This window comes from Amblyomma maculatum, chromosome 7 (assembly GCF_055883805.1).
Source record: "Amblyomma maculatum isolate TAMU_Amacu chromosome 7, ASM5588380v1, whole genome shotgun sequence".
Taxonomy (NCBI): domain Eukaryota; kingdom Metazoa; phylum Arthropoda; class Arachnida; order Ixodida; family Ixodidae; genus Amblyomma; species Amblyomma maculatum.
In genome coordinates this window covers 57460156-57474542 of record NC_139350.1, presented here as the reverse complement: position 1 = coordinate 57474542, position 14387 = coordinate 57460156, and the positions used below count along the sequence as shown (strand labels likewise).

Below are 14387 nucleotides of genomic sequence, written 5' to 3'. Positions count from 1 at the left end.
TCTTCAATAAAGAATGATTTCCCTTTGAAACTACATAGAATTAGATCGTTGCCAATGGTAAACGGTATCAGTGGTAAAAGAAGCCCATATATATCTTGCTTTTGAATGCAGTGTGGCGTAATGCAAGGGAATTTTTTCCATGGTGACCCCTTGACCTGATCTCTATGCGACAAATTTGGACAGAGGGTTGCAAAAAATTCATTATGTACTGGTGGACAGAAAGCGTAACGATGAGCTTGCACCGCTGTGCAAAAGCTGACAAAGCTTAAATGGCTCGAACGTATTTTTTTCTTTTTTGGATCTAAGAAGGCCTACTTTTTCGGAATAACAACTAAACTTGTATTCTATTCCAACGCCCCTCAAGGCAATAAACAGGACAAAAGTACCTCGCGTGGCATTGCTGGCAACGTACCTGGCTCACAAACCTGAGACCACTAGTTCGAACCTTGCCTGAGCCTTGAAATATTTAAACTTCCTTTAAAGCAATACCTAACACCTTGCAAAATATATTGTTTGAGACACACGGCGACCTTTAATTGACATTCATGCCGTTTAATTCCTTTTCATTTCATGCATGACGTCGTGTATAGCATGAGCGTCGTTGGATGTTTGAAATTCCCGCGCGATGCTTTGCAGCTTTTATGTCCTAACCCCGTCCACTGATCAGGGTTTTTCTTCGCATACTGGCGACTCACGGAGTTCGCGTGACTCGAAACTTCACGGACGGGGAGACTCCGAACAAGTCCCCAACGACCCTGAGGGTTTCGCTCACTGACTGATTCCTTGCGACTCGACTACGAGCAATCCGCGGCGCTTTTCCCTCCTTTCATATGGCGGGAAGCTTTAGGGGTGCAGGACTTGATGCGCACGACGTGGTAGTAAAAACTAGTCAGCGGGCATACATGCCTAGAATCACCGTGAGAGTGAGGCGCATTGACTGGTGCTTGTACTCGGTATTCTTTGTCATGTGTTTGGCGCTGGAGCATGAGAAGATTTCATGATCTGCTACTTCGCGATACCACAAACAAGCTGCGCGCACCATTGCCCTTATGCTGCCTCATAAAATATTTGCATTAGAAGCGCTTTTTAATACTTCATCATCCCGGGTAGCGTCATAGATTATAAACGCGTGAGAATCTGTATACTGAATAGATTGTACGCCAAAAATGTTTGCAGTCAAGTTTTGTTGAAGTTAGGGAAGTCTGCCAAATATTTTTCTTTATCATGGGCTACCCGTTTGTTTTCGCTGAATCTACCGAGCAGAACTCTTAACAGATATCCAGGTCCGTTACGGCTCATTCTTTATGTTTCAATTTTCATATTTATAATTTGTTTCGCATTTGTAAGAGAGCATAAGAGATCCAGATGTGATATCATTTTATATTTCTGATAATGGTTGGCATGAACATCTCAATTCACAACGTAAGGGTGATTTTGAACAAACAAAAAAACCATATACGTTTTCCTGTATACCTCATAAACTGGCGAAATGAAAGAATAAGGTATCAATTATTAATGTGTTATACGCAAGTGAAAAAGTTTTAAAAATATACACGAGTGCTTGCTATTTCTTTCAACAGCGGCATCAGATAAGATATAGAAAAAAATACGCCTGGTGACAGGAGGCTCCATTGATCATTTCAGGCCGTGATCTTGCAATGTTAGACCCGCTTACTAAGACTATGTACGATATTTGGAGCTGCTGTGTATCCTGGTGTGCTGGCAGTGTGACATTCGGGTTAAATGAAAATCAAATGCTGTATCTTACAAGGTTATGCCTGCTGTGTCGGCACGGTTTTAGGGTGACATCGTAGATCAGTCTAATTTAGTAAGAGCTTAAAAATTGATCATCGGGTTTTATGTACGGGATCATATAAGTTTCGAAACTATCTGAGGATCATAATGAAGAGGACGAGGTATTTTCAGCCCTCTATTTACGCAATAATTGCAACGCAGTATGGTTTAGTGAAAATGCGCTCAGCATTTTTCGCGTCGCTCATGCACTCTTGAACTGCAGCGAATGCGCGTACAACATTCGAAAGCCACCACATCTAACAATACGGTTGTTTCAGAATACATTGTAACCGGCAGGCACAAATTCATTGTCGAATGCTTAATCGCGCAATCACATTTTGGTTAGCACAGCAATGCCAGAATCATTAGAGAAAAGAGCCCCTCAACTCGGCAGCGTTAATCATTGCACCTCTGCTGTTACTATCCATGATTTTCAAATTATTTTTCCTTTCCTGTCACTCGTTTTTCTTGGTCGTTAAACTTACGTGCACTCTTTTCTGTACCCTAGGCAAACATGACACCATCTATGCTCATTTAATCGAAGATGTTTACGCACTTCCACAAACGTGCTTTGAAAAGCCTTTCGTTAAAGAGAGCGACAGGCATTTAAGTCTCAGGGACGCTCGTACTGCCTTTCCTGGATAGAACTCTATGAATATAGGTCTGTATTTTTTATTGCATTTACGTCCAAGGTTATGAATCCGTTCTACTTCTACGGAAATTATGTTAATCCGCTTAACTAACACGTCCTCTTTTACTTTTCTTTTAGAGAAGTGATATAACATTATAAGCAGACCGGTTTGAGAAACTTACAAGAAACACATTTTAATGGCATTGGCCCGTATTGATGAAGGGCTAACGAATCTTACTTAATTTATGTGCCCCAGCCGCCTTTGCTCCCTTCCGGTCGTTTGACAACGGTGAACACTGTAATGAGTGAGAAAAAACTGCGGCAAGAATTATAAACGACCATTCCTTACGATTTAAGAGGACACTGCATTTTTTTAATCTGATCCTGTAGAAGAGTAACTTTTTAAGTTTTCTATTAACCTTCTAACATGCAACGAGTTGACACGTTAAACTCCGTGGGATGAAAACCAAGACATGCCCGCATCAGTTGCGGTATTGACGCGAGAAAAGTAAGGCGAACACGCCGTTCAGTGCAGCGCAGCAAGTGTTTGGTATACAAACAATATCGCCATTGTAATCTCACAACTGAATTAACCTGTGTTTGTTTCCACCGACAACATTCCAAAATTTTCGAGAGTTAGCTTTTAATGAAGTGTTGTGCCAAAGCAATGGCGCCTGACCTTCTCCAACGTCCGTTTTATAATCAGCTTTAGCACTGCCGTAAGAAGCCCAAGTTGCAGTGATCTGGGACGAAACTACGCGTCGATCACCTCCGCTTCTATTGGTCGACATATCAACTTGCTAGCTAGAAGCAACCAGTACGAATGGGATAAAATTCTGATCGGTTTGTGACAGATTTGTAACAAATTTGTGGTCTGATCGTTACGTAGATGGCCCTTGAGAGCTTTTTAAAAACGAAATAATCGTTTTCTTTTCCACTTCAGCTAAGATTTGATCGTGATTCGTGTTAAACACTGGTGATATCAAATAGCAGAACTCGCTTTTAGTAATATAAAAAGATCAATAAGCGATCTAGCTTTACTTTTGAACAGGTCCCGTTAGTGTGCACCATGCGTGTATAAAAATATGACATGTAGTCCGTGCAGAACAATGCATGTTTTTTTTTTTTTGTTAATGTCAGGAAAACAAGATTTACCATCACTAATATACTATGCAGCCCTAGTCAAATGAGCAGCAGCAGTTAAGTTAAAATTAATAAAACAGTGATCACATAAGCATGGTAGATAAGGTAACGTCTAAACAATGCCCAGAGGTGTCAGTCCAGATTACCTGTTCTTGCTGAACATCAAGTTGGCCGATGAATAAACTGTGCGAGATTAGAAACTGCAGAAAGTTGGACGAACAAACAGCACTAAGACGAATTTTCACCTTCACTTGTGGGTCAGCGCACGATTAATTGTAGGGATACATCAACAACGAGGGAGATCAAGGAAACTATGCTATTACGCTATTCAAAGGGCCACGAATCTCGAAACAGCCAATATAACATTATGACACCAATCTGTAATGTTCACACGAAATAACGTTCTGGTGACCAGTATCTACACGGGCGGAAATGCATCTGAGATGTATGGTCAACGAGGCTACATAGGGTGCGAGGTCACCACGTACTGCATTAAGAACACCGTACCCTGCACTACTGTCGCGAAAAAAAAAAACATTGTTACGACGCAACCTAGTGCTCAGAAAACTGAGGATAAATCCAGGTGCTGACGAGGCTGATTATGACAGTATACAGCAAGTGTCAATAATAGAAGCAAGATGCACCAGGCGTGTTGTAGGCACTGCACTGCATTATTGTAAATGTCCAGCTGTCACCAGGTGGGCTATGCTGTTGCCACGAAGCACAAAGTGGCGAATCGTAGCTTTTGTAACTAATGACACTAAGGCTGTTAGCCGGCGCGGGAGTATGAAGCATTTCAATTGCTTTTGAGTAATCAAAGCGATTACACCACTAAATATGCACTCTAAAAACATTCAGTTCCATTCTCTTAAGTTTGCCTTGGTTTCATTGGCTGTTAGCGTCTAATATTAGTGCGTTGTTATATCTCAAAGTATGTCTCTCTGTCTCTCAAAGTAATCTCTCTTTGAATGTATTCTCTGCACATGTCTTGTGGAAAGAAGTACATTGATCAAAGTGGCCGCTGTCTTAATGAAAGGTTAAAATAGCACGCTGAAAAGGTCGCACGTGTTACTGCTTCAGGCCTCGTGGCCAATCATTGCAGGGACTGCAAATCGGGAGGTAATGACAATGAAATTAATTGTGAACGGGTGGCAAGAAAATGATGTGGCACTGAAAAAAAAAATGAGCCGACGCTGACACCGCGATTGATTATCGAGCTTTAGCTCTAGAAATGTGTATTTTTTTCGCTATTGCATAAACCGATTTAGCATGCATCGGGTGACCTCGATTGTAACGAGTTGCGCATTGCATGCTTCGAAACGTACTGGTGCGGACATAAGTAAACGGAGCATGTTTTTTTGTTCAAATTAATATCACGCCTTCTGCGCTGGAAATAAGAAAATGATATTTGTGCAAGTAAAAGGGTGCTGGCGTCTACTGCCGGTGCGCACAAAACCAAGACTTGCAGTTTCAATTATGCAACGCGTAAAAAATTTTAGAAGCAAGTAGCGTGCTCCGTTTACTTTTGTGCACAGGGTTACGCGGAACGCCATCTGTTGGACAAGTAGCGCCACCTAGTGAATAGATTCATACACAACTGTTTCTATCCTAATCACATGGCCTATATCCACTATCGCTATATCCGTTATACTACTCCGTTATGTCCGAAATAAAAGCTGCTAGCCAAATTTAGATTTTAGTATGTACACCGCAAAATGACGAAACATTTCACGCCATCAGGAACCTCCTGCGACAAACGGTTCGGCCGCATAGTCGTTCGAATATTCCTGGGGGGCACGGATTGGGGGAGCTAAGGTCGCCGTGCGAGTTTCTCGCGTGAAGTAGGCTCCGATTCAACTAATAATTTTGTGCTCCGTGAAGCGTCGAATTTCACCCTGAAAATACTGCGCTAGACGAGGGATCCAAAAATTTTATAAAACTAATTGTACTCCGGGGTCCAACCTCGATGCCCACCAGACGGCTGTTATAGCGAAACGAAAGAATAGGCCTGAGCTGCTCCGCTCGAGAACCGCCGCTAGTCGTTGGTTGTTGATATGCAAATGTAATGTGCTCACGTGGTGGTTCCACCTTAGTCGCGTGATATATTAGGTTGCTATATGCGACGCCCGAGCTAGGTTGCCATTTTAAAGATATGTCTCACATGACCTTGGATGCGGAAAACATATCCTTAAGAGCGTAGCTGGTAGAGCAAACATTCTAATAACGAGATGCTGGAGCCTCATATTATTGTAGGATTGCAGGATGACTCCATAAGCGCCCTCTTAGTGGCGTTGTCACAAAAACAAATCAAGTACCTATAAAGTGAGAAATTTCATATGCGCCAACTAACCGCCTGCGCTTGTTCCTTCCGTACATGTTTTTGTTCAGGTATGTTTTTTTTTTTTTTTCTCGTTTCCAGCGGTTATAAACGCCTGATAGCCATCGAATACAATTTAAATGACAGTCAGTGCTGTTTTCTCTTCTCCTTTTTGCCGTCTATTGCGTTGTTTATATTAAGCCCGTTAACTTAGTGGCACGGGCAGAGGCACATTATTTGTTATTATTTTTGGGTGGCCTCGCCATACTATATGTTTACATGGGAGTCCCAGGCCAAGTCGCCAAACCCATTGTACTGTAAACCTCGAATATTTGCTGTGCGATGTCAGCGCACGTTTAAGAACGCCAGGTAGTCTAAATTTCCGGAGTCCTCCACTATGGTGTATCTCATAGCCTGAGTCGCTTTGGGACGTTAAACCCCACAAACCAAACAGATCAAAGTTCGAATATTTAGAGGCTATGGAAAAACAGCCAGATCATATTAAATATCAGTTGACTACTAAGTTTTCACTAGATTCAACCATTGTATGAGAACAAAAAGCTGACTAGCAAGCAGATGAATGGGATGTATGTAGAATGCCCAATAGTTAAATTTGCATAATAGCCCTGCTGCATACTTCGTGGACTTTATTGAAAACAATCTCTAAGCCAGGACCCCTTAATTGCTCAATTTAATATAATGCTTTCTAGGTTATTTGCTTATTGATTATACAATGCAATTTGTGCTGATGTGCCACAGGATTTGATATGCTGTTGATTCTTACGTCCACGATATAAAATGAATGTAAAGAATTCGGACATTTTAAAAGCTACATATAAATTTATTGCGTTGTGTGTGTTTTGTAATCTAAATATAGTGGTGTCTTGTGCGTATCGTGACTGAGAAAGTAATTTCATCTGAGAGCTGATCATTGCACATTGTCAAACCGAGATGCCTAAGCAGTGACATGGTTTTTGATGTGCCATGGACCAGCTGCACCAAACCACATAAAATCACGATTGCTCTCGCGAGGAGGGTTTTAATTCTTGCTAATTCGAAATTGGCCGCAAGCAGTTGTTGAACTTTTATCACCACCGCCGAATATTTAAGTTCCTTGTGGACGCACTAAGCCCAATAGTTTCTTTGGAAACATTTCAATGTCTACCTGAATTCTGGACTGCCGTCACAACTACGTGAAAACATGTCTTTTTGACGCCGAGCAGCCGTAGGACGTAACGGACAAAATGCTTCACGCTTGGAAAACTGAACTTTTGACAGCAGAGTAATGATGAGGCAGACGTTGCCCTGCGCGGGGAAGCACAGCAATACTTTTAGAGGCAACAATTCACGCCCGTTGAGATGTTCCATCAGTGAGCGTGTCTTCAAATTACTTCGCGACGCTTTTCTATCTTTTTACTTTTTTCCTACTTTTTTACGCTTCCTCCCTCTATGTCGGTAATGTACGGCCCTCTTGAAAATATCACGCACACAGCCCATTGACGAAAAGTCATAAGCGCAGACACGAATGAGGCCACCAAGTCCTTTGGGAAATCTTCACGTCATTGTTACCGCTTTGTTTAGCCGCTCTTCGATAGTATAAGGACAACCAAAATAGAGAAGGTCTGCACCGAATGCCATGTGGCGGAGTCTTTCTTCCGCTGTAATTCTTTCTGGTTTTTTTTTTTTCCCCTCCGCAGAATGGGGTTATCACCTTCAAGGAATTCATCCGAGCGATTTCTATAACAACGAAAGGCAACATCGACGAAAAGTTAAACTGTGAGTGCCTCTTTTCTTCTCTTCATCATTGTAAATATGGCCAAGGAGAGCCGTATCATGCTGAAAGACGTAGTAATGTCTTCTAGAAAGATCTTCTTTCCGAGCTCGCATGGGTGAATGTTTCTTGGTTTTTAAATGCACCGCGGTACACTGCACTGAAATACCATGCTACCGAGCATCAATTCAAAGAAGTTTTCAGAGTAACGAACCTCCCAAAAATTATCGCCGAAACGTCGCTGCACCCAAGTTGAAAATTAGTATCAAATCAGCTCAGTTTCTTACATTGCAATTAGGTACGATGAATAATTTAGTAAACCTTCACCGCTGTTTCCGCGTCCAAAAGCTCATGAGTGGAAACTTTTATTCATGATAACGCCGCAGCAAACGTTGGTCACGTACAGTAATAGTTCCCAAACGTGCGCAGCTTGCGAACCTTTTGAGTGCCAAATTTTCTTTTGGGAAACTTCGGCATACCTTGTCAGTTTCAAGTTGGTGTGGCTACAGGCTGCTTTGTAGCCTGAGAAGTGACCCTGCGTCGCTTCCAAACACTAGGCTTGGTCGCACCTTCAGCTATCACGTTTCGTGAATCGGCGCGGAGTGTCTTTGGAGTGGAAAGCATTGTTTTGCTTTGAGTGGTAAAATAAATATACAGCATGATGCTAAACAAAATTTCTCCATTCTTTTAAGGTGTGAAGTGTAAATTAGATGCCTAATGTTTTCAGCATAAAAAGTGTTTTACGCGAGGCGTCGCTGCCATCCTTTCTGTACGACACGACGCCTTGGCCGTTCTCTCTGGCGTCGGGCTGGATGGTCAGAAGCTTTCTTTTTTTTTTTTTGTTTTTTTTTTGAGGGGGGGGGGGGGAGACTTGTTAGTCAGCAGCGGTGAGCACAACTGTTTCATGGATTTGAAGCTCGATGAAATATTCGACATGTTTGCTGAATGCTGAATTCGAGGGCACGGTCCACGAGTGACAACATAAACGTGTTCGTCAATTCTGTAACAATGTGGCAAACAAAATCTGGCAGTGTTGTCATCAGTATTGACCATTTTAGCTATTAAAGTTGTGATGCTTATCGTATGAGTGAGCAAAATTTTTGCTTTCTTGAATAAATATAAGCCATAACTTTCGGCTCTCAGCAAAATAATACTGGCGTGATGCTGTGTTACTGTACATTATATCAGCCAACCTGGGACGGGGCTCCGAAGTTTCAGACACCTTTTACCGTACATCACTTCACTACATTGATTTAAAGCGGTTTTAAGTTCTAGAGCACCGGGCAGCCAAAATACCACAGTTGATTTAGCTTACTTGGCCAAGTGCGAAGTGCTCCATCATGTCGCCTTTCACTTGGCTTTCGATTCGAGGTTAAAGTTTGAAGGTCAGGTTCCACTCAAAGATCGGCGAAATCAACGATCTCAGTGCACTTTAAAATTTTGGAGAGGACAGTGCGGTAGCGACCTTTGTTTTATCCATCGCGCACAGAAGAGTATTGATGACAACAACTACGCGCAATGCAAAGAGCGAGAGAGTGGCAGTTGAACACGTGCAGTTATCTTCTGCGGCGATGGCGCGGTTATGCGCAGAGAGGGCTATGTACTTAGACTATTTACAAAGCATTTAGCCCTTGCTGAGCTGAATAATCTGCACAAAAAAAGACCAATTACCACTGAAAGGAGCAAACCACATGAAATAAATACCATGTATGAAAAAACAATGCAGCGATGGCAGAGTGCTTCCGTGCAGTGGTCGACAAACTGGCCTGTTGGCATCGGAACGGGATCCAAACCCGTTCGCAGTGCTGTCACGACCGTGTCTATTTCATTTGTTTCGAGGAGGACAAGGGCTGCAGGCGGAGAGAAGACATTTTCTTCTTCTTCTTTTTTTTTTTTTTAAATTGGAAGCCTTAGTGCTAGCGCACTAAAGGCTCATAAGTAGACTCGTTTAGCGTAGCGTTACCGTCTGCTTCTACCGTCCGCCGCTACAATACGCACGCGATGGTTGTTCACGGCACGTTGGATGCACCAGCATCTAGCGGTCATGTGGCCCCAATGACGCCCTCAAGGCGACCTCCGCATGTGTCTTGACAGCGCGCGGAAGAGGGTACCGGTAAGCAGTGGTCTATGCCAAACGAGTCCGCAAGTAAGGAAAGTAAAATAAATCCGTGTTGCATTGATATAAGGACTTTTGTCGTAAATCGCGAGCCTTAAGCACACTTTATTCGCTCAATTCTCAGTTGTTGTAGAGAAAGCACATTATTTAAGAAATCTTCATTTACAGGCTGAAGGGGTAACGTGCTCAATAACACCGCGTCACAAATCACGTATCTTGCATCGTGATCACGTAAGACCTGAAACGACTGCTACGAAGGCAACAGAATGAAGGCCTGTCACGGATGGTGCGGTAGACTTTAACTTCTACAATGGCGGTCTCCAACTGATGTTCCTGTGAGCAAAGCCCATCTCTCTTCCCTGTCATCTGAGACGCCACCCGCCAGCCTTGCACTTAGGAAGCCTGAATATCTACTGTTGGTTGCTTACGCCTCCAGATGCGTTAGTACGTAACACTTTGTGGACCTCTGGAAGCCAGTGGCTCTCCGCGAAAAACTTGCAAAACGCAAAAATGCACGATTTCTAACTTCGTTCAGCCTATGCATGGTCAGTGACGGCTCGAGTAATAGACTTCCGTCAGGCTCATCATTGACGGAAGAGATAATCGACACACGTGATGTGCTTTTTCAGGGGCCTTCAATCTGTATGACCTTGACAACGACGGGTTCGTGACACGGTCCGAGATGCTGGACATTGTGACCGCTATCTACGTGCTCCACGGCAAGGCAGGGCCTGCTGACTCGGAGGCCGCCGGCGCGGACAACCCGCGAAAGAGGGTCGACCAGCTCTTCGCAAAGCTAGACACCGTGAGTGTGTATGGTCGGACACATTGAAAGCATACTTGGGCCGCAGGCACTAGAGTCGCTCTCACACTGACAGAAAACGTTAGAGAGTGAATTAATAGATTACAAGCACGTGCAGCGGGAAACGGCATTGCAGTCAAAGCAGAAAGTTTGCATTTCTGTTTTGTGACAAAGAAAGGAAAACGACCCTATCCACGCTGAACGTGCACATAAATTACACCCAAACAAAACACGGTTCGTGGCGGCGCCACTTGGTTAAGAATGCCAAACTATCGTTCTTGGGCCATTTGCAAGTTGGTCGAAGTGTTTCCTCGATAAGGCAATCTAGGTAGTGCTCATGCAGTTATCATCTGCTCTTCATATCTCATCTGCCTCACATATATTTCGCGACACAAATACACGCCTCCCTTGTTGAACTGGCTTGTACGCAGTAATTGGGTTGAGAGTTAAAGAGAAGTAGGATTTCGAAATGCTACTGGCGTCACATTTCACATTTGCATGGTTTTACGTTTTATACTTCTTTCGATTTCACCCATTACAAACATTAAGTCGTGCACAAAAATGTTTTCATACATCTTCCTTAGCTTTTCAAAAAGTGAAATCTTTTGGCTCCTTTTGAAAACCTTGTTCCAGCTTGCATGATGGGAAAGAAAACAGCAAATAAATTATGAAGATATCAAGACCAGTGTTGCAAACTTCGAAGTGCATTTGAGAGAACACATGTTGGAAATAAGGTTCTTTGAATCTTAGTTACGTTATTTCTTCTCTGCCCTTTCATCGCATTTAGCCGGATTTAGGACAAAGAGTGTGCCTTAATAAAGCGCATGCATTAGCACTTCGATAGCTGTCTCGATGAGCCTGACAACTAAAGGGGCAGCCACGGCTCCAGGGCCTTCCCAGCTAAGGCCCTCTCCTCAACAGTTAGGTGAAACGAGTTCTATGGGCAAACTCATTTCTTGGACAACGCAGGACGCTGACGCCCGCATCAGCCGCGAGGAGTTCTGCGAGGGTTTCAAGACGGACCCCTGGATCCGGCGCGCCTTGCTCAACGCTGTCTCCATGCCGGACCAGCCCAAGAGCCTGCGCAGCTTCTCCACCGCCTCCTCCGAATGACCCGCCACGGCGGCGCACCGCCCGCCACTCGGCGGCGGAACCCGCTCGGCGGCGTCGGCGGTGGCGGCTACGCAGCAGCATCGCGGCTGCGACCGGCGCCGGCAGCGCCGAGTGTGGCCCCAGCCACACGTGGTCACCGCCGCGGTGCACCATCACCGACCATCGTCGGTGGGCGTACGACGCACGGTGATTTCGGCCCCGATCTTCGAGCGGTAAGGCTAGTGATCAGCCTTTCGGTGAGGCCACGCACCGTTTAGGCGCGGAACCAGCAGGCCCGATGACAAACTATAAATCCTGGAATCACGCGTCCATCACGTACTGCCTTGAGGAGGCAGCTTTTGAGAGCCAGGGGAGGGGGGCTATATTAGAGAATTTTAGTTTACCGTAATCTGCGATCCGCTACCGCGCGTTCTACTGCGCATGCCCAGATCCCCTTGATGCCGATAGATGGCGCCACATACTGGATGTCGGCACATATACCTGCCGCGTCGGGACCAATGAGCTTGTGCGCCCCGCCCAAGCGCGGTAGAGGGTCGCGGTGGCGGATCGCGGATCACGGTAAGCTAAATCTCTCTATTGTTCGGCTTCGGCGGTGGCGTCGCGCGTTGGCGCATGTGTGAAGCTACCACTTGCCAAACGGGGCAGATGGTAGGTGGGGTCTAGGGGGATTGTCTCCGCTGTGTACTGAAGGAACAAAAGGGCGAACTAAGCAACAGGAAGATAATGCACAGGAGCAAATACGAATAGAAATAGAATAAGAAAACAGTCGTAGCTGCTAAAACGATGCTGCATTTTCTTCACACCCCTCACTAAACTAATTAAATGATCTCATCCAAAACAAACAAATATTGGAAAACATCCTTCAGACCTGTGTAGCTGCTACTATCTACAACTTTATCAGACTGGCTAATTTTGCCTGAACGCACAAAACAAGCATTGCAACAACAAGGGTAGTAAGAAAGGATTCACACTTACACAGTATTGGGTAACGCCAACTATCAATGTTTTAAGCAATAGCTTATACAGCTCGTTCGGCCGAAAAGCAGTCGGCATAGTAGTCGGCACCGCGTGTCGGAATTTGTCGGCGGCTGTGTAAAAAAAAAAGTTATATCATGGCAATTTGCGTTTCTAGTGACCCATGATCGATTGGTGTGAGATAGGCAAATACGAGTTAATGAAATCATAATTATTTGATTAATTGATGAAATAAAGAACCAAATTAAAAATTAGAAAAAGGGCCTTCAAAGCTGTCGATATGCTCACAATGGAAAGCCAATGTTTGCTAATGCTTAGTATCGGCGTATAAAAAATAGAACAATAAAATTTGAAAAAACATGGTTCGTGAAAAGTGAAAAAAAAAAAGAAATATTACGTGAAGCGCTATCGCTTCATACCCTTAACTGCGAAGAGTGTTCCCCTAATTTTTTTCTCCCTTCGTAGCATTGCGGAAAATGCATTTCTGCTGCTGAATTCGACTGAAAAAACATTGCCTATTTGTCTAACATGCTGACACTAAATTCAATTATTGTTTGCGTGAACGAAAGAGTACCATAAGAAATACGAATGCTTACGACATTTTTCAAGCGAATATCAATGTCCTCTGAATAAGACCGAAATATCATTCATAACGCAGTCAAAAAATGTGCAGAACCGTGTCAAAACTATAATGAAGTATTGTGTATTTCGGTCATAACGACAGAAATGTTTACTTTGTTTTGTGGTACTTTCTTGCTGTTCTGTAGTTGTTTCTGTAGTACAGTGGTGAGCAGCCTTGTCTAGAGTGCGCCGACGTCACGCTCTGCGGAGCAAGTCAGCGACATCTAACGTTAGGCTCCGAGTTTGAGTTGCGCGTCCCGTGCGCATGCGCGGCAAATCAGAGGGATGTCTGCTTATTGCTTCCTTGTGCAGTCTCTGCCCTGCGAGCACCTTTCGTGCCGCCAGGACCATGCTGCCTGCATTCGTGAGGCTGTGACAGTCGCCGAGGGGTTGCAACGCCGCCGTGTTTCTCGAGCCTAACGAGCCTGCCAGGAAAGCAAGCGCGAGTGATAGCGGATTAACGCGCGTTCCTGCATAGGCACCACTCGTCGCCCCTATGATTTTGCGTGGAAGTCAAGTTCCTAGATCTGTACAGATGCCAAATGCTGTGGCCCTTTAGCTGATAACCGGGCGCAAAGAGATGCCATCAAAAAATACGCCTGCAACGCATGACGGTAACCTTATACAGATAGGACGAAACCAGACACCAAACAATCATCAACTAGGCCCGATTCTCACGCTCTTAGCCTGGTTCGTATTTAAAACACGCGATCATCCGCTATCACTTAAAATTGCTTTTGAGCCGAGCGATCCCCCGATATCGCATGCATTGCCCTTGCTTGCTAGCCGTTTCGTGATTCGCGCGAAACGCATTGGTTTTCCGGCCGTTGTTACATATCATTAAGCGTGTACCTGGTGGCACGAAGCGCAAGAACTGAGCTGAAATGAGGCCGAGAACCCACAAGCAGGAACTGCTTTATTTTGGCCGCTCATGCGCACAGGACTCGTAACTCAAACCTAGAGCCTAACGTTAGATGGCGCTGACTTGCTCTGCGGAGCACCATCGATGCGATCTAGACAAGGCTGCTCACCACTGTACTTTTCTGCAGTCTGTAGTTATGCAGTACTTTTCTCTTATAACTACGAAATATTTCGATGCCACTG

At 44.4% G+C, this 14387-nt stretch overlaps 1 protein-coding gene across 1 annotated transcript in view; it reads left to right on the top strand.

The window, feature by feature from the left end:
• Positions 1-11687, top strand: part of LOC146183323 (frequenin-1-like) — a 398108-nt gene extending 386421 nt beyond the window's left edge. The window contains exons 5-7 of the mRNA XM_084608709.1: positions 7583-7661; positions 10402-10577; positions 11544-11687. Coding sequence (XP_084464835.1) covers positions 7583-7661; positions 10402-10577; positions 11544-11687 — 399 coding nt within the window. The remainder of the gene's footprint in view (positions 1-7582; positions 7662-10401; positions 10578-11543) is intronic.
• Positions 11688-14387: the final 2700 nt, after the last annotated feature.